Source organism: Alosa pseudoharengus, unplaced genomic scaffold, assembly GCF_046254945.1.
Source record: "Alosa pseudoharengus isolate Yale_2024_CS ecotype anadromous, Long Island Sound unplaced genomic scaffold, YU_APseudo_1.1 YU_APseudo_1.1_scf_6, whole genome shotgun sequence".
NCBI classification, from domain to species: domain Eukaryota; kingdom Metazoa; phylum Chordata; class Actinopteri; order Clupeiformes; family Clupeidae; genus Alosa; species Alosa pseudoharengus.
In genome coordinates this window covers 17,399,747-17,419,393 of record NW_027468848.1, presented here as the reverse complement: position 1 = coordinate 17,419,393, position 19,647 = coordinate 17,399,747, and the positions used below count along the sequence as shown (strand labels likewise).

The following is a 19,647-nucleotide window of genomic DNA, read 5'->3' as shown; positions in this document are numbered from 1 at the left end:
ATTTGTGCTGTCATAAGTGGACATGATTGGCTGCTCTCTGGTGGTTGGAAAGGCCCATCTAGGTTATAGTGCCCTGTACTCACCGTAAAGACGTGTGCAAAAGCCTACCCTTCCAGGCTTAGTCTGCAGAGCTTGCAGTGCTAGTGGACAAGAAGGGGTTTCTCATATGATCTGAACCACGCACCTGTTGCCTAAGTAGACCTGTGTAGATTAGCTTTGTATGGCTAAACCGGGTTGAAAGGTAGCTTTTTATGTGATTCAGTATAATTCACTCAGAGATGGTACGTGACTGAAAGCTAGTATTGTGTGACCATATAGGAATTCCCCTTTTCATCAATGTCAACATCCTGGGGACCCGTTTAGTGCAAAGAGGGTACCTAACGTGGGACTAAACTGAAGTGGCTAAAACATTCATGTTCGGTCCAGAACAGCATATTGTTACATAGTGCAATGCCAGGTGTTCAGAGGTGCAGTTCAGCCTAGTCTGTTTATCATTGAAAGGAATTTGAAGCCATTAGTTTAAGGTAAAAGAATTACATTGTGTCGCTTTCAGCCTACAAGTGACACCTGTTGATTTTTATCAAATCGCCCTGTATGGTAAAAATAGGCCTAGGTCTTACTCACTGCATGGCTTTAGCTTTGAGACAATTTAAGAGTCTATGACACCTGTGGAGTATTAGGAGCTTGGCACGCTGTTGTTTTTTTACAGGCCTGTGATGAATCATAGAAGAATGCCCTTGTTTCAAATCAGAACCATCTTTTCCGTAGGTGTGGAGAGGAGAGAGCAGAGAGAGAAACCAGAGCGACAGCGGAGATGGTTAAATAAATCCACATGCTCGCTGAACGCGCGTCTGTCTAATGAGAGCTCTACTTGGCTGCCCAGACTGGACCTGCTGTCCAGACCACCACTCTGTGGGCTGACGGCGACGCTAATGAGAAACAGAACTCATCATAAAGACAAACTAGCGCACACTGAAGCTTGTACTCTTCCTGCTGCATCTTTTGGGAGCATATCAAAGCACATGTTTTTTTTTTGGGTGTGTTTTGGCTCTAAGCCATCGTCAGCATTCATCTTCTAATGTGCTCCTTATTATAAATGAACCAGACAGAGCATATGATCAAAGTCTTTACTTGAGAAGTTGAGCGTGTCGTCTCCATCTTCTCTGCTCTTCCCTCCTGTCATCTACTCTCTCTTCTCCTCCCCTTTAATGCCCAGTCCATTTGAATGGAAATGTCCTAGTCTTAATTAGGCCCCGTGCTGACCATGCAACCAGACATCGAAACTATTTTCCCCCTCTTAGTTGGTGGTTTTCCTCTCTTGTCCACAACTTAGGCACAGGGTAATAATCACCCACCCACCCACTCTACCCTCTTTGTAAAGATGTTGATGTGAAACCATCCGGGATGTATTTCTCTCACTGTTGCCCTATTATCACGGTGAAGATAAGATAAGAGGTTCAGAAGGATAGCCTCTTTATTATTTAACAATGCACACAGAAGCCCCGAGCTGAGCAGCAGTGCTGGGGGGGTTTGGCTGCAGCTGCAGGTGTGATGGGGGGGGGGGTGATGGGGAGTGCTGGTTGTACATGGGAACTGGTGAGGCAGAGTGTGGGGGTGGGGGGGGGGGTAGTGCTGGTTGTACATGGGAACATGGGAACTGGTGAGGCAGAGTGTGGGGGGGGGGGGGGTAGTGCTGGTTGTACATGGGAACTGGTGAGGCAGAGTGTGGGGGGGGTAGTGCTGGTTGTACATGGGAACTGGTGAGGCAGAGTGGGGGGGGGGGGGGTGTGCTGGGTGTACATGGGAACTGGTGAGTGTTGGGGGGGGGGGATTCCCCACGGGAGGGAGGCACACGGTGTTCTCCTGGAGTCCCAGCAGCAAGCCCTCTCTTCTCCTTCCCTCTCTCTCTTTTCTTCCCTCTGTCCTTCACTCTCTCTCTTCTCCTTCCCTCTCCCTCTCTCTCTTCTTCCCTCTCTCCTTCACTCTCTCTCTCTTCTCCTTCCCTCTCTCCTTCACACTCTCTCTCTTCTTCCCTCTCTCCTTTACTCTCTCTCTTCTCCTTCCCTCTCTCTCTCTCCTTCCCTCTCTCCTTCACTCTCTTTCTTCTCCTTCCCTCTCTCTCTCTCTTCTTCCCTCTCTCCTTCCCTCTCTCTCTTCTCCTTCTCTCTCTTCTCCTTCACTCTCTCTCTCTTTTCTCCTTCCCTCTCTCCTTCACTCTTTCTCTCTTCTCCTTCACTCTTTCTTCTCCTTCACTCTCTCTCTTCTCCTTCAGTCTCTCTTCTCCTCTCTCTCTCCTCCTTCTGCCTGGATGGTTTATTTATTGGAGAGCAGCTCTCCTTTATGGCCCTCACCACTGTTTGCTGTACGTCTCCTGCACTGCTGTCGTGCACTCGCTTTGCATGTTGCTTCCTACATTCATTTCATTCTCTCTTTATTTATTTCTGTTTTGCTTTTCTTAATTACTTTGTGCTGTCTTTCTCCTCCTCTGTTCCCTTATGTTGCTCTTTCTCTCTCTCTCTCTCTCTCTCTCTCTCTCTCTCTGTCTCTCTCTGTTTCTGTCTCCGTCCCTTGTCCCCCCCCCCCCCCACCCTGAGGCTGCTGGAGTGCACTGAAGACAGATTATTTGGGCACGGAGCTGAATTATTGATGTGAACATGGCTATGCTGCTGTGTTTGCTGCCTGATTAAATCCGCAGACTGTAAATGGCTTGTGATGCTCTGTTTGGGCGGCTGTGATGCAACACCGCCTCCGTCAGCTCGTTATCACCCTCCTTTGTGCTGAACACACACACACACACACACACACACACACACACACACACACACACACACACACACACACACACACACACACACACAGACACACACACACACACACACACATATATACACCCTCTCGCTTTCTTTTTTGTTCAAGTATGACACATGCATGCATACACACACACATCTACAGGGTATGCCCCCTTCTCCCTCAAACACACACCTTTGTCCACATGCAAACGCCTAATCATTTAAATGACTCGTTTCCTGTTTACGCTTGCGTCTCCATCAGTGAACTGCAACAATCAAACAGGTCTGTGAGCAAACTTCATGACCACACACACACACACACACACACACACACACACACACACACACACACACACACACCCGCCTCTCACTTTTCCCTGCCGACCGATCAGCATGAGTCCTGATCCCTGTCTGCACCCGCTTTCATGATCTTTCAGATTCCAGTGAGATGCTCTCTCTCTCTCTCTCTCTCTCTCTCTCTCTCTCTCTCTCTCTCTCTCTCTCTCTCTCTCTCTCTCTCTCTCTCTCTCTCTCTCTCTCTCTCTCTCTCTCTCGCTCTCGCTCTCGCTCTCGCTCGCTCTCTCTCTCTTGCACTCTCTTTTACGTCCACCCACATCCTCACAGGCCACTGGCCATTCATCTTGTTTTTCCAAGAGACAGAGAGCAGACCGATGGAGTTGCGCGCTCTGCGTCGGGGTGGTGTTGGTGTGCATCACAGCTGTGAACCAGAGTTTGTGGGGGCTCATCCAGCTTACATTGTTTTTCCACAGTCTTTGGTTCATACGAATGTTTCTGGCTCAAAGGTCCCCTCTTTCGTGCTCGGGACGCAAACATGTCGAATGCGAAAAAAGCCCTTGGGTCAAAGAGTGTGTTTACTGGCAAGGATTGATGGATGTGGCGGCTAATAGTGTGCCAAATATGGTCAAATTCCTTTCGGACGCCACAAGAGGAAACTGCTGTGCACATAAACAAAAGGTCCATGTTCATCCGTGAATTTCTTCCACTGCTCTCTCTCTCTCTGTCCCTGTCTTTGTCTCTCTCTCTCTTTCTTTTTTTCTTTCTTTCTCTCTCTCTCACACACAGACACACACTCTCACACAAGCACACAGAATTTAAAGCATGGCAGTTAAATTCTGGTAAATCTGCTTGATCTGAAATGCTGTGGAGTAATCTGCCCAAAGCCACTCTGTTTTTTTGTGTGTGTGGCTGTAATGGGGATGCCGTGCCAGAGAGGAAGTGTGTGACATTATGTCTGTTTATCAGAGGGAACACGGTCCTCCCCTACTGCCCCAACCCCTACCCTCTCCCTTTCTCCCTCTCGTTCTTTATCTTCCACTGTCTCCATCTTCCACTCTCTCTCTCTCTCTCTCTCCCTCTGTCTCTCTCTCTCTCTCCCTTTCTCCCTCTCGTTCTTTATCTTCCACTCTCTCCATCTTCCACTCTCTCTCTCTCTCTCCCTCTGTCTCTCTCTCTCTCTCCCTTTCTCCCTCTCGTTCTTTATCTTCCACTCTCTCCATCTTCCACTCTCTCTCTCTCTCCCTCTGTCTCTCTCTCTCTCTCCCTTTCTCCCTCTCTCTCCGTCCCCTCCTGGGAGGCTTCATGTAATCTGTGCAGTGAAAGGGTAAAGCCCTGTGAGAGCTCTGTGTCTGATCCTCATCTTCTCCAGTACACACACACACACATACACATCCACACATCACATCATGCTGCCTTCACACTAATACAAGCAGTGTGTATACAAAACAGTCTTTCATAATGTCCTTTTTGGTTTGTATTACAGTATGTTTTATTCGGTTCTCCTCTTTTTTAACTCATCAAAACAAAATATTTAAGCTTTGGTCAGAATGTTTTTCATGCCAGCTGGTGTTATTTTATAAACGAACGGAGCTTTTAATGCAATAACAGAGAAGATTATGTTATGTCATCACAATATTTACTTTTGCATGCAGTCCATTCTGGGCAGAACCTTTTGTTAAAAGTGACGTAGAGGAGGCCCAGTGCACCGCGAGCGTTTAAGAAATACTATTAATCAGGTATTCAGGTACTCGCTGTGAGGAATTGCAGCATTTTTTTTTTTACTGCACGTTCATTCACTTACTAGCATCATGCACATATTATCTCCTTCCCCCTTCTGGTTCACTACTGTTGCCAGGCCAGGAGAACACTGCACCATAGAGACCCCCACCCCACCCCACCCCCGCACTCCACTCCACTCCACTCCCCACTCCCCGCCTCTCCTCTCCTCCCTAAATGCGTGGGCGGTAAATGCGTACACTTTCTGAGTAGGGGGCCAGGCGAGCATGGACTGCAGGTGGATTGAATGGGGGATTGTGCAGAGAGAGAGAGAGAGAGAGAGATGGCTTGTTGTGAAGGAGGAAGCAGCGTGGTGCTCTTGTCATGGCGGGCTGTCAAACGAGCCCGGCCACCTCATTTGGTTGGCCTCATCACGATAAGGCCAGACCACCACGTGTGTCTCCAGAGAGGGTCATTTTGTGTGTGTGCTTTGATAATGTCCTTGTGGTCAAGCGTGACCGTGTGTGTTTGTTCTATTTTTCTCCATGTAGCAGATGGCCCTGGTCTTCCTGGTTTAATGCAAGAGTGCAACCTGTGGCCGCTTGTGGTTTGGGCCAGGGTAAGGTTGGAGTTATATATAGCTTGGCCCAGGATAAGATTGGAGTTCTATATAGTTTGGTCCAGGATAGGATTGGAGTTCTATATAGTTTGGTCCAGGATAGGATTGGTCTGAAATGATTTCTCTGGCCCTCAGTTTCTTACTTGGTTTCTTCATCGCTCATTCCGCCTTCTCCACTCTCTCTGTCTGCTGAAGTCTGCTTCCTGATGGCCACACCATCAACTTCCCCTGGTGTAGCCTAAATGCATTTCATGTAGATATGCATAAGGACTTTGTGTGTGTGTGTGTGGCTAGCTATATCAATGTTTAAATAAAGCAGTCAGAACTAATAAAGTTCCTAGATACTGCAAACAAGCGCACACACAGAAGCAGTCTGATGAGGCTGTTGTGCTTCTTCCTCTGTCTCCACCCACCCCCACCCCCATCATCAGTACTGGTGGCCCGCCCCCAGTTTCTGCCTCCAGGCAGCTGCCCCAGTGTGACCCCCAGTGCCGCGGAATGCCCACACGCGCGCGCACACACGCACGCACACACTTTTGCATGTACGCCTGCCAGCCTCCAGCTCTTATTTGGTGCTCTCCAGCCAGCTGTTGTGCTGTAGTGAGATCACTCCTCATCTCCAGACTGCTAATGTTATCATGATGTGCGCATCATTTGCACTAAGATGTGAAACACAGCCTCGGCCACCATGTGTAGTTCCATACAAACACAGATCTCAGGGCGATACTGTGTACTCTGGGGGGCTGTCATAGGACCCGACCGGCGGCCATGTTGTCAGGAGTGCAGTAAAGGCTGCAGAAATGCAGTGGGGACTCAACCCTGGTGCAATTGGTGCAGGCGTCTGTCTGTGTCATCGTCTTCGTTAGCATCAAGTCATCTCTCCTCACCATCACCTCCCAGGCTGTTTATTCAGCTGCTCACTGCTTTGTGCTTATTATCTTCTCGATGACACACACACACACACACACACACACACACACACAGAGAGAGAGAGAAGGAATAGGAGCTACATCGGCCTGCTGTTGCTTATATTTCATGGCGTGGGTTCAAACAACGGGCACGCAAGGCTGATTCATGCTGCCGAAAGAGCAAGTGGTCACAAAGCGGTAATATTCTAATCCGTGTCATCGGCGTCTCCCTCTCTTACTCACGCTCTCGTTGGTGCGCTCACTCACTCGGTGTCTTGCCTCTTCGAAGACACCGCCGCTTTTGCAATTTGCTGTAATTGAGGATTAGAGTGTTTAAATGTCAGCGCGAGCAACCAGCATCTCACGTTGCCTGGGCCTCGATGGCAGGGCTTTCACTTTTGACGAAAGTCAAGGCCAAAGCCTTCGCTGGCAGGAAACTTAAGACAGTGGAGTGGCAGAAGATGATCCGCAGCTTCTGCCTGCAGACCCCGAGGCTTGTGTGGGTGTATGTGTGTGTGTGTGTGTGTCTGAATTCTAGTTCATTTATTTCTCTCTCCTCTCTCTCCTCTCTCTTCTCTCTCTCCCCAGGGCATCTGGCGTATTCCAGTGGATGAGATTGATCGGCCAGGCAGCTTTGCGTCTCATATGAACCGCTCCATCGTGCTCTTGCTGGAGGTGCTGTCTGAGCTCCGGGACCACGACACATTACTTAAAGTCTCGTTCATGCTGCAGAGAACCCCTGACCAGGGAAAGTAAGACACACACACACACACACACACACACACACACACACACACACACACACACACACACACACACACACACACACACACACACAGGTTTCTGCACACAAATGAGCTATTTGTAGTGGTATTCTCTTCCAGTGTCTGAGTGGAATAGTGGTGGAAAGTAAGAAGAGCCCCCATGTCACCCCCGCCACTCATACTGATGGAAATGCTACTGCAACTTTCAATATTTACACTGCCATCATGTTCTTATTTAGAGTCAGGGGGGAAAAGGAAAACACTTCTTTTTTCTTCTTTTCTTGTTCCTGTTTTTCCCAAGCTCCCAGTGACTAATCCAGTGCTATGTTCTTGTCTCATTCTCTCCATCCTCTTGCTTGGTTTAGGAAATATTTGCGTGATGTGGACCGCCAGGTTTTGGCGAAGCGAGCATTTTTCCTCACTGTGAAAGTGCTGGAGGACAATCTGAACAAACTCACTGGGGTACGGTACTCAGCACAGCCTACAGTCTGTCAGCACATCACAAACACACACACACACACACACACACACACACACACACACATACTAATTAGCTGTTTGTAGTGGAGTTCTCTTCCACTGACTGCCTGGTGGGCAAAGTGTCCAAATCCCAGGACTGGTGGAACAGTGGAGGCAAAGCATGAATCAAAGGAAAATGCCATTTGTATTTTGTTAACATTGGCCAGGGTGGATGGACGTAGGATCTTGTGGAAGCTTAATTGAGACCAGAAAGTCTTTGGTGAGAGAAAGTACACTCAAGGAGGACATTTGGATTTTTTCAAATCTACTCTAAATGAACAAATTATTAAATCTATTAGTACTACTACAAGGCATCATCATTATGCCAAATGTTTCTCACTATGTCAGAAAACGTGCTAACATGCTATTTTAAGGTAATAAGTGCTATTAAGCAGTAATAGGTAGCTTGAATACAAGATTACAGTTTCTGATTCTGACCACAGACTAGGTTGGTAATTTTCAAAGGTCAGAAATTCTGCCCTTATATTATGAAGTTGCTCAATGTTTTACATTTTTTATATATTTTAATATATATTTTATATTTTTACGGTCTTGTAACTACCGGTAGTTCAGTTCAGTATTACCTTGAAGGGACTTACTGAATAGCCTATATGGTGTTCCATATCATCAGTCAACAGTATTTGTCCACCGTTTCCTTCTCAAAAAACTTGAATTGCAAAGAGTACCATATACTTGAACCGACTTCTTTGAGGATTCTTACAATACATGCAAACTCCTTCACAAAAAGACATCCGTTGAGTCTTCAAAAGGTCATTTTCCGTGTGGCGGTTGAAGGTTGCTTATTGTAACTGAGTGAAATGCGAGAAATTGCAGGTATTTTTTCCCTTCTCCGTTCTGATGAGCATTTCCCTGTTTTGCGCCACCAGGTATCAGAGCCGCCTCCTAAAGTTCCTGTCCCTTCCATGGGGGAGATGACGACGGCTGACCCAACCAGCAGGCCCTCTGCAGAGGCCGCCAAGCACACCCAGCCGCCTCAGAAGCCTGCCCTGACCGAGGCCCCAGCATCGTCCACCTCAGCCGAGGCAGCACCCAGAGACGACTCCCCAATGCAGCAGCAGCAGCAGGCGTCTGTGCAGGCACCTGCTGAAAAACTGACCGATCCCCAGGGCAGGGCTGAGGGCACGCAGGGCGAGAGTGCCAGGGCGGGCAGTGCGGAAGAGCCCATGGAATTGGACTTGGGACACAGTTTGGCCACCGCCACAGCCACCGCCACAGCCACGCCGAAGACGGCAGACTCTCAGAGCGCGAGCGTCCTGGCCGAGAAGGAGGCCCTGCAGACAGTGCCGGAACCCTCAGGGAAGGCTCCGGAGAGCAGCGGCCACACGCCAGAGCTGTCTCTAGAGGAGCTGAGCATCAGCTCTAAACAGCATCAGCTGCAGCATCAGAGCCTAAGCCTGGTACCCAAGGGGCCGCCCCCCACATCGGCCCCGAGCGCCTCAGAGCGCCGGCCCCGGAAGAGGAAGCTCCTGGAGGACGTGGAGTCGGGCAAGACCCTCCTGCTGGATGCTTACAGGGTGTGGCAGCAAGGTCAGAAGGTCATGACCTATGACCTGGGCCGCATTGAGAAGATTATGTCTGAGACATACATGCTCATTAAGCAGGTGGGTAAAAAAAGGGCATTCATAGTGTTTTATAGTGTGTTTTGGTATTGTGAGGAATGAGGATATCACCCTGAGAAATAAGGCCCTTGGGTTGCAAGTTAATCAGGAGGATGTCCACACCAACCAGGCTTTTGCGTTTGCTGGGTTATGTTTGCTCCACCACCAGGCAGAAAGCAAACTAGATCTGCATCTGACCTCTACTAAACTAAGAAATGCAAGGCTGGACAGGCCCCATATTTTTTATGTCTCTCTAATCCATTTTTGGTCAGGTTAGTATGTCTGGAGCTTTTCTCATTGTAAACAGTGGTGGGATACCCCCTTGAGAAATTACAGCATTCAATTCCATGCTTCTGCCTTGTACATCATCTTTTGTCTTGTCAGACTCTGTATGGCAGAGATGACTTATGGACTAACAACAGTGAACTGCTATCTTAAACAGGTGGACTGATGGTCAAATGAAAAATAGTTATCTTATATGAAATGAAATATTGTTTGTGAGTTCTTTAAAGCTTATTTTGTTGAAAAATACATGTTTGGTGTAGTCGATATTTGGTCTAGTTGTTAGGGTAGTTGATCTGTTAAGGCAGTATGTTAATAATGAGAGTAGTCTATTATATGTTGGCTGTAATGGAAGGGATGCCAATATTTGAGTGAGCTCAGAAAGAGGAAATCCTCCCCACCAGCTGTGTGCAGTGAAACATGGCTGTGGTGTGAGGCCACCTGTGTCTGACCAGCAGAGGAAGTCCAGTATGCTCAGGGGCTCCTTGTCGTGTCGGCTATTTATATCTCTGCTGTTTTTCTTTTCATATGAATACCATGCCAACAGTGGGCCAAACTTCCTGTGGCCTGGTGCTGATATGCTTACTGCTAAGACCTACTGCCAAGATGTTCCTGTGTTTTGATGCCTGTAAAGGACACAGAGGCCGTAACACTACAAAGACCATGATGCTGTTCATATAGACGCAACATAGTCCTTGTTTGTAATCCATCATCCATCGAATTCAGTGCCGTAGTCACGTTACTTTAGCTGTCCAGTGTGTGTGCTCAAAGAAGACTCTGTTTCTGTAAATGGGGAAGCAAAGTGACTTTAAATTAATCATATTTTTGCCAATCAACAAACATAATTTCAACATGAACACAGGATGTATTTGATTGGATGCTGAGCCCAGCTATTAACAACCTTTTATCAAGATTTAGGGTTGCACCTGTTAACTTAAAGTTAAGCTTAACAATAATTTCCCCAACTGTGTACATGTACAAAATGATTCACTGTCATGGACGCTTCTTTGTTGTGGATGTTCTTGTATTGAAACGTTGAAGGTTCACTTGCTGATAGTTTCGCGGGAGCACTGATCCCATCATTGAGCTAGCTATTTTAAGCATTCCAAAAATGTACAACTACTGCACCTTCAGACTTAACTGGTGTCTAGTCTGACATGACTGGCACTGGGCTGCAGAACTGGTTTAGAACACTTGCCAAATGTGACAGATCAACTGTCTGTTTTTCCCCCAAGGCAGAAAGTTTGATTTCAGTCAGGGTTTATCCATTTTATTTACTCTCTCTCTCGGCCCAAGCAAGCACAGACAGGCAGCTTCTCCGTTTTTTAATCCCTTAAAAGCACCGCTGTGTCACCACCATCTAGGCATGTGACTTGCCTCTGCTTCCCTCGTCATAACATATTTGGCATTGTGCAGCAGAACACATTGATTATAGGCTGCACCATCTGATGAAAGGGTTTGGCAAGAAGCACCCTGCCATGGTGGTTATTCTTCCGTTTTTTCTTCTCTAACCCACAATAGGCGTCATGCTATTTATTTATTCGAAGGCGAGAGAAAAGGGGAAATACAGTAGAAACCCCCGAACTTGCCACTGAATGTGCTATTAGTAGGGGTAGGATAATTGCCAATGGTAGTGAAATGTCTTTTTTTTTTTTTTTTCCCCGCAGCAATTCTTTGCCGTTTAACGACAGGCATTACTATATGAAGCTCCAGAAGCACCAGTGATTTCCTGCCTTTCTTTCTTTCTAAAATTAGCCTCCATTTACTCGGTGCTTCTGAAGAAAGCGGGGGGTTGCATGCGTTTCCGTTTTCTTTTGTGTTTGCAGTCTGTGCACAGGTCTGTGCGGTTTCCAGTTCTCACTCAGCAACAGTCCTCAGAAGACCTCACCTCTATTGGATGCTGCTGACCCCAGACAAGCAGAAAGACCTGTGGTACTCATGGCAGCCTGAGGTCCAGTTTACCATTTGGCTGCTGCTTCTGCGGATTAGGTTTGCAGTTAGCCAAATGCAGTTGTCTAAGTACAATATATGAGATAGAGGTATAGATTCTGACAACCTTCCTTCCCCATCGTGGAGCACAGGAGAGACATAGAGAGATGGACCTGTTTCTGTAGACATAGAACCTTGCAAACAGTTTGGCCATGCAGTGTTTCTAGGTCTACTTTGATACCTATAAAGTAGAAAAAAGTAAAGAGACCCGTTTACTTTCAGTTTGTCACTAATTCATGCCATTTATTTAATAGGCTGCTGAGCATGTTATGATTTTGTACAATATTATCAAAGACATTATTCAGCCGTTTGGAATACTAAATTTATCATACTTTGTTATACAAGCAGGCATTTATAGTTTGACAGCTAGCTTGTCACAGTCACCAAAAAGCTTTTCTCCTAATATATTGCAATCCATATCAAACAAAATCCAGAGCAAAAATCTTTACATGGGGGGGGACCCATATAAGGTATACTGACCACTAATGGACAGATGCTACATAGGCTTTCATTAAACTAGGTGAAATATTACTTTGCCTATTTGCATTTTTTTCTTGGGTCATCTTATCAGTGATGATTGCCACTGACATTTCCTGCCTATTACTGTGTTCCAAAACGAGGCCAATTAGACCGTGTTTTTGAAGGATTCCAGAAACTACCGCCTGCTTCTTGGGACTCCCAAGTGCTCCCCGATCTCCAGGAGGAGCAATTAGTGGGCTGGAGAGGGCAGGCAAATCAGACTCTCAGCTGGCTGGCTAATTAATACCTTATACAGTGGCAACTTGCTTGTCAATGCTCAGTCCTGAGGTGACTGTACTGTAGATTACGGTTATAGATACAGTATATATGTATGTATACATATATATACATATTATATATGTGTATATATACAATGCATTAAAAATGGTGTAATAATTAAATAAAAAAAGAGAGAAAGGCAGTCTATTGCACAATTGGAATGTTATTGTATATATATCAGGGGACAGTTCACTGGTTCATTTGGGTGTTGAGTGTTGGAAAGAAGCCTTTTATGCTCATGTATGTCCTTCCAGAGACTACTACTTGTGGCTTTCATATGATATATTGGCATGGTGATCACCTATCCCTAATTATGCTGTTTGATGCCATAGATTTTAACCTGACTCTCGCCAGATGAATTTCGTTCCGCTTAGCTCCGCCTAGCTTCACTCACATCCATCTGGGACCTCTTCCGTTGAGAGTGATTTCTGCACCAGATTTTAGATGGTAGAGCCAATCAGGACGCAGGACGGGAGTTTCATAGATGTGACATAGCGTAGAAGCGACTGTGAGACTTTAATCAGCGTCACGGGTTGGCTTCGATGTGAGTGGTTGAAGTAGCACGTCAATAGATGACGGACAAGTGGCTTATTCAATCATATGCAAGCATTTTTTGATTAGGCCCAGCCTTCTGAAGCAACACTCCAACGGATTGATCCCAGATGGATGAGTGGAGCTAGGCGGAACGAAATTCATCTGGCGAGAGTCAGGTTAATAGATTCAACATGGTGCAGGAAACGTTTTTTCAGAGATTTTGATGATTGGTGACTCCTCAGAGATTTTTGTGTGTTCCAAATCAGCCTAGTTAGTTTGATTGCTGTGTAGCATTTGCATTTACATTGTACATTTGTATTAATTTAGCCAGTGGAGCTCAATGAACAGCAGGGTAATGTGTGAAAGCAGAGGTTGATTGGCAGTGGTTTCACCACTGAAGAGTGTTACAGTAATCGAGGCGAGAGAGACCACCATCTGATTTGTCTTATATTGAATAGTGTGAAGCGGCATGACCGGGCAACAGAGGTGACGTGGTCAGAGAAAGTCTGGTCATCAATCATGACACCCAAGGTTCCTGCAACCTTCGTAGGAGCAAGAGCTAAGGAGTCAAATTTGATGCTGATGTTGTGGTGTATAGTTTATTAGGCTGAGAAGATCAGCAATTTGGTCTTAGAGAGGTTAAGTTGGAGGTGATGTTCTTTCATCCATGTGGATATGTCAGAGAGACAAGCAGGCATCCGCGTTGAGACCATGGGGTCATTATTGGGGAACTATAAGGAGTTGGGTATCCTCTGCACAGGGGTGATATGAAAAGTGACACATGTGAGTGCCATACACCTCGCTGGGCCCAATTATCCCTAAGAGAAGGAGCCCCAGTACTGAGCCTTGGGGCACCCCCGTGACGAGGCAGTGAGATACTGATGTTTGTCCTAACTATGACGCAACAAATGGAATTGTATTCCTTTAGATTCTTATGAAGTATATGTTCACGGTGAGCATCAAATCTCAGACAAATCTGACTCAAAAAGACTTGCTTTAGACTGTTAATGTTGGGCAGTTTTGGAAAGAGGCTTTAGTGGACTGCCAAACCGAATAGTGAATGAGGTTCTTAACTCCTTGCTGGTCTTCTCCACTGATAGGTGGATGAGGATGTGGCTCTGGACCAGGCTGTGAAGTTCTGCCAGATCCAGATGGCTGCTTCAGCACAAAGACAGGTAAGAAATGCATTCATTAACACATCTCTCACACACACACACACACACACTTTCTCTCACTCTCTCTTACTCTCACTCACTCACTCTCACACACATACAGACACACCTGCAGGGATCTACACACACACACCTGCAGGATACCACACACACACACACACACACACACACACACACACACACACACACACCTGCCGGGATCTTCACTGACACCTGAGTGTGTTTTAATGTTTGAGCCCCCAGCAGTGCGTCATGTTGTCTGATGTCCAGGTAATGGCCTCTCCCTGACCCCATCCCTCTCCAGCCTAATGAGCGTGCTCCATCCAGCAGCCATTATTCTCTCCTCTGCTCTGCCACCAGCAGGCAGGCCGCCACCCCATCTGTCTCCATCTAGCACCTCACACATCCTCCAGAGGCTGCTGATCTCCACTCCACTCTGTCACTCTCGCTCTCTCTCTCTCTCTGGGAGCCTCACCCCCTGACCTGTCACTGCTCCACTGCAGTGATTTAATCAAGAGAAAGACTGACACACACACACACACACACACACATACTTGTTCAACGCAGTGCAAATACAACATTCTCCAATTAACCCAGGCCTTTGAGCTCATCTGTCTTTGCATTCGGACAGGTTGTCTCCCAAGAGCAGTAATTTATTTGAATTCATGGACACTTGCTGACAGTAGTCTCTTCTCAATAATCAGGAAAGTGTTTGTGGGTGGGTGGGTTGTGTGTGTGTGCGTGTGTGAGCGTGTCTGCATCCACGCCCCTGTAGATCCATATGCGTAAATTGGAGGGTTTTTGTCATCCTTCCCCTTTCCCAAAGATGCACCAGCAGCATGCATCCTTATCTCCTCATGAAGGGTCAAGATGTCTGATCAGTGAGCCATTAAACAGTGCTGCGTCTGCATCTCTCTTAGCATTCGGTCCAGTCACAGAGAGAGTCTGAGGCACGAGAGTTATACGTTTAAAAAGCCTCTAGCATCTCACATGGCTATTTCGTTGAAACATGCCTACACTTTCAGGGCCTAAATTTCAGCGCGGGATTGAGGGTATTGCGCATAATTTGTTTAAAGTGATGGTTAGGAGTAATCTCACCCTAGGGTCCTTTGCACCATGACCCCGAGCCAAACACCCTCCCAGAACCTTTTTTCCCTTGGTCGAACCCTGGTCGAGTAGCGCTGTCAGAAACTAATGACGTTCTGCAGTCGTGATGGAACCAACTTTTATCTCGTAAATTACCCCACTAATAATGCCCTGAATGGTACGAAACTTCTGCAATAGTACAACTATGACCTTTAGTCCAATAACAAGGCATTAGAAAGTTTGTAAGTGCACCAGGAGTTTATTTAAATAAGACTTTAAAAAATATTAAAAACTGGATATACCAAAAAACGTTGATGTAATCGCTTCCTGCAAGGTCCCACAACTCTAGCCATCATAATGCGAGAAATTCCCGCACACATTTCACAGCGCTGTCTGAGAACTTTAATTTAATAATGGAGTGGCGTGAATGTGGGATTGTTGACTGGAGGGACCAACTTCTGACTTCAATTGAACGTAGCTCCATGCATAGACACACGCGTGCAGGACCACTTTGCGGGTGCCTCTCTCTCTCTCTCTCTAAGCAGGATTTGTCACTGCTGAAGTCAAATTATGCTAGGTGCTTCTACATCAACTGCTAACCGACAGGAAAGGAAAACAAAAGTTTAGCGATCAGGAACTGTCAGGAATTTTGCAAACTCAGAAGCATGACATAGCCTGGAGTGGCCATGAGACACAAGGGAACATGGAGGTGTTTTTCATTTGAGGAACATTGTGGACGTGAACAGATAGCTACAGACACGGAGCACATAATAGGCCTTCTTTCACTTTCTAGAGTGCACATTCATTACATGAAAGATGCTTTATAGCAAAACGGCGATCAAATATTACGAAATTTATCATGACATATGTTGTCACAAACACTTACCGGTACTCCAATTAGAAAATCAAAACCGAAACATGTAACTGAGGACTATGTGTGTTCTCATTGATTCCTGTAATAAGGAACTGAAACTGTATTAATCCCCCCTGTGAAGCACTGAAGGGGGGAATTCCCCCCCATTTTGAAAAATGAATTTTAAGCCCTGACTTTTCAGCATAATAGCCTTCATCAGGGCCAGTCATAATGGCTGGAGACCCAGCCGTACACCCTAGCGAAACGTTTGAGAGTGAGAGTCTGCATCGTCTTTGTTTCTGCAGTCGGTCCTTTCCCTGCAGAGGAGCGGGCTCTGGATGCCTCGTGAGGGAAATGTTGGCCAGGTTCTGTGCTTTTGAAGCACCCCTGCTCCATCTGTTCATCACAGTTTCTCTAACACTCTCATCACTCATGCTGTGAGCGCTCCGTTGCTCTCGTCTTTCTCCTCGCCACTTTCTCACTCTCCCGTCTCCATCTGCCTTTCACTTTTATGGGCTTTTATTTCAACATCCGTCTGTTCACTCACTCACTCACTCATTCCTTCATCTGTCTATCTCTCCCTCCCTCCCTCCCTGCCTCCCTCAGTCTCTTCATTCATTCGTTTGCTTTCGCATGTGGATGTAAACAGGTAAGGATGCGAGCAGTCATCAGAGCGTCCGTGTGAGTCATGACTGCACGCAACCACCATCGTTTGAAGAGAGGAAGTGTTTTTCACTTGGGATTTTCCCCCAGGTTCCCGCAGGGAACCACTCCCCTTTGTTTTGGTGTCAGGACTTTGTCTTCCCTAGCTGCGTGCTGGCAGGCAGGCAGGTGGGGGTAGAGGCATGGCGTGGGCGTAGGCACGTGGACCACGAGCAGGTGGGTGGCGGAGTGCGAAGCGTGCCGCAGGCCTGTCGATTCTGGTGTGTGCTGCCATAGAGTAGCACCGTGGGGTGGCAAGGGTACAACCAGCCCGAACGCTCAGCACCTGCTCACGCCAGAAGCCTACACACACACTCGTGCACACACACACACCAGAAGCCTACACACACACTCGTGCACACACACACACACACACTTGCTCACACACAGTGTCCTCCCTAACATTACAGCTCATGAGTGGTAAGAAAGGGCACGTGGTGGGCATATCTCTCTCTCTCTCTCTCTCTCTCTCTCTCCCTCCCTCCCTCCCTCCTCACTCTCCCTACCCCTCCCCATCTTCCAGGGTGGCCAGAACATTAGCATGCTCTCTCCTCCATCAGCACAGTTCAGGCCGTGGGTGGGTGGGTTGAAGGTTGAGACTGGAGAAGCACGAGCTTCTTTGAGGATGTTCTCTTCTCATCACACACTTTGAAAATAAGCTCCAAGGAGCCAGGGGTGGGGGTGGTATCGGCCCTCTGTTTCTCCTCTTCCTTGTTTTGTTTTGTTTTGCCAGCACATGAGACATCATGTATTGCTTCTTGAGATCCCCTGTGCAGCCCGCCACAGAAATGCAGTATCAGTTCAGAGAGTATTGGCCTATACACTTTTTAATGATAATGATTCATAAATGATGCAGGCTGGTAGCCTTTGAAATGCAGACGCCTCCAGGCATTTTGTTTTAGTGAGAACTTCAGCGGATTGTGTGTGTGTGTGCGTGTGCGTGCATGCGTATGTGCTTGAGTAGAATCTGTGCCTGTGTGTGAGGTGGGTGGATTGCATCACTACACACAGGTGGCCTTTACTTGTCTACGTTTACTTGGTTTTTTTGCATATGTGTGGGGAGTCTATTTTCTGCTTAACGTTACTTCTACATGTGCACTTGTGTGACGTATGTGATGTGCGTATATGTGTGCGTTTGTCTAGGTACCTGTCTTAGTACCTAGTGTCTGCATATGTGCGTCAGTGTGTGAATCTTCTTAAAAGGATTGAGTGTCTGTGTTTGTGTGTCTTTCAGTTTGTGCACGTGATTAATGTGTGTGTGTGTGTGTGTGTGTGGCAGGGTTGAGTGAGAGCTGGTGTGTGTGTGTGTGTGTGTGTGTGTGTGTGTGTGTGTGTGTGTGCTTAGCTCGGGTCTAAATGGAAAGAAAAGCTGAGGTTGAGCTGAGGAAGCGTGGGCCGCCGGTGGTTTTGACAGCAGCCCCGGCCAGCTCTCACCAATTCCCCCGCCGAAGGTGAGACAGCCTGTCTGTCTGCCGGCCCGCCTGCAAGAGGCTGCCTCTCTCATCTCAGACTGAGATGAACCCAGTCATAGTGGCTTCTGGCGGGATAGTTCAGCTCCCTCTTCCCAGAGTCCATTGAGAAGAGACATATTACAGCAAGCACAATACAAAAACTGACATTAAGATAAAAAAAAAAAACATTGCTACTTTTTATAAAAGATAACTACACCTGGAATTATTTTTCAGTGTGTTGTGTTATGTTGTTTCATTATGCAACATGAGTGTTCAAAGAACATGAAAAAACAAATGACATGGCACTCTTCACAAGAAGCCTATTTAAGACATGGCTGCTATGACTACATGTTGAAACCAGAGACTTTCTAATGTGGAGACACAGCACTCAAAAAATCCTCCATAGAAATGCATGGGGTTAGTTTGTAACGCCAATATGGCTGTTGTCTACACATATCCCACCCCTTCCTCGGCAAAACGTCGACATGTAAATACATTGAGCCAATCATGTGGTGTGATGTGAATACATTGAGCCAATCATATGGTGTGTTGTGAAGACATCGTGTCAATCATGTGTTGTGAACTCCCCGCTGGAGTGTCGTGAAGCCTTGCGCACGCGCATTTCTGCCGAATAGGATGCCCGATGAGTGTGCAAAGAGCGTTGCAATATGGCCGCCGAGTGGAGGGACTTGCCTAAAAGGACTTTGTTGAAACACCCTCATACACATTTCAGCTATTGTCTTAATTCCATTTTTTTTTAATAAGGTTTTTTTTATTAAGAGCGCCCTAGAGTTTTTTCTCTCTCTTTTGACTACTCTCTGGACCCTCTCCACTGAGCCGCTTCACGTTGCCCGTCAACACACTGTCTGTTCCCATGGTTTCTGTTCAGTAATAGACCTCTGAAGTTCACCTACAAAAAAGCTGCCATCTTTCACATCCGGTATCCAATTTTTCCTATGGGAAAATAACATGGGGATTTATAATTATCGCACCCTTTAAACTCTCGCGGGGATGAAAAAGTCTGAAATACAGACATTTTCCTGAACACACTTTTGTCCTCTGCTTTCGAGTGGATACTGTGATCTCCGGTACGTGAAGGCGGCACACTTAGATTTTTGCTACTCCAGAGCTAACTTGCAATGCAACTTGCCATAGGTAGTTAGCTTCAATTAACAACTGGATCTCCTTATATGGGCAAAGATGGCCGTTTTGGTTCTTTTTTGTAGGCGAACTTCAGAGTGGGTTCCAACTGATCAGGTTAGAAAGGCAAATGCACACCTCCACCTTTACATAGTAGCCAAATACACTTTTGGGATACCAAGACACTGTGATATCACTGCACAGTGCACGTCGTCGTTACAAAAATACATTCTCAGCCTCAGTCACTTTTATATAGTTCAGTTGCAACCTCACTCTTAGAAGGTAAAACTCTGGCTAAAGGCTGTTGAATTTACATATTCCGAAGCCATAGGTTTGTTTCCTATTTACAGTGCCAGAACAGACAGCTAGTAAATTGTGAGAGATTTGACAAAGTATATTGGATTGTAGA

At 46.7% G+C, this 19,647-nt stretch overlaps 1 protein-coding gene across 3 annotated transcripts in view; it reads left to right on the top strand.

The window, feature by feature from the left end:
• Positions 1-19,647, top strand: part of cabin1 (calcineurin binding protein 1) — a 75,724-nt gene that overhangs the window by 44,491 nt on the left and 11,586 nt on the right. For all 3 annotated transcript variants that reach the window (XM_076270772.1, XM_076270773.1, XM_076270774.1), the window contains 4 exons: positions 6,918-7,081; positions 7,459-7,555; positions 8,500-9,234; positions 13,935-14,009. In XM_076270772.1, the coding sequence (XP_076126887.1) occupies positions 6,918-7,081; positions 7,459-7,555; positions 8,500-9,234; positions 13,935-14,009 (1,071 nt within the window). The remainder of the gene's footprint in view (positions 1-6,917; positions 7,082-7,458; positions 7,556-8,499; positions 9,235-13,934; positions 14,010-19,647) is intronic.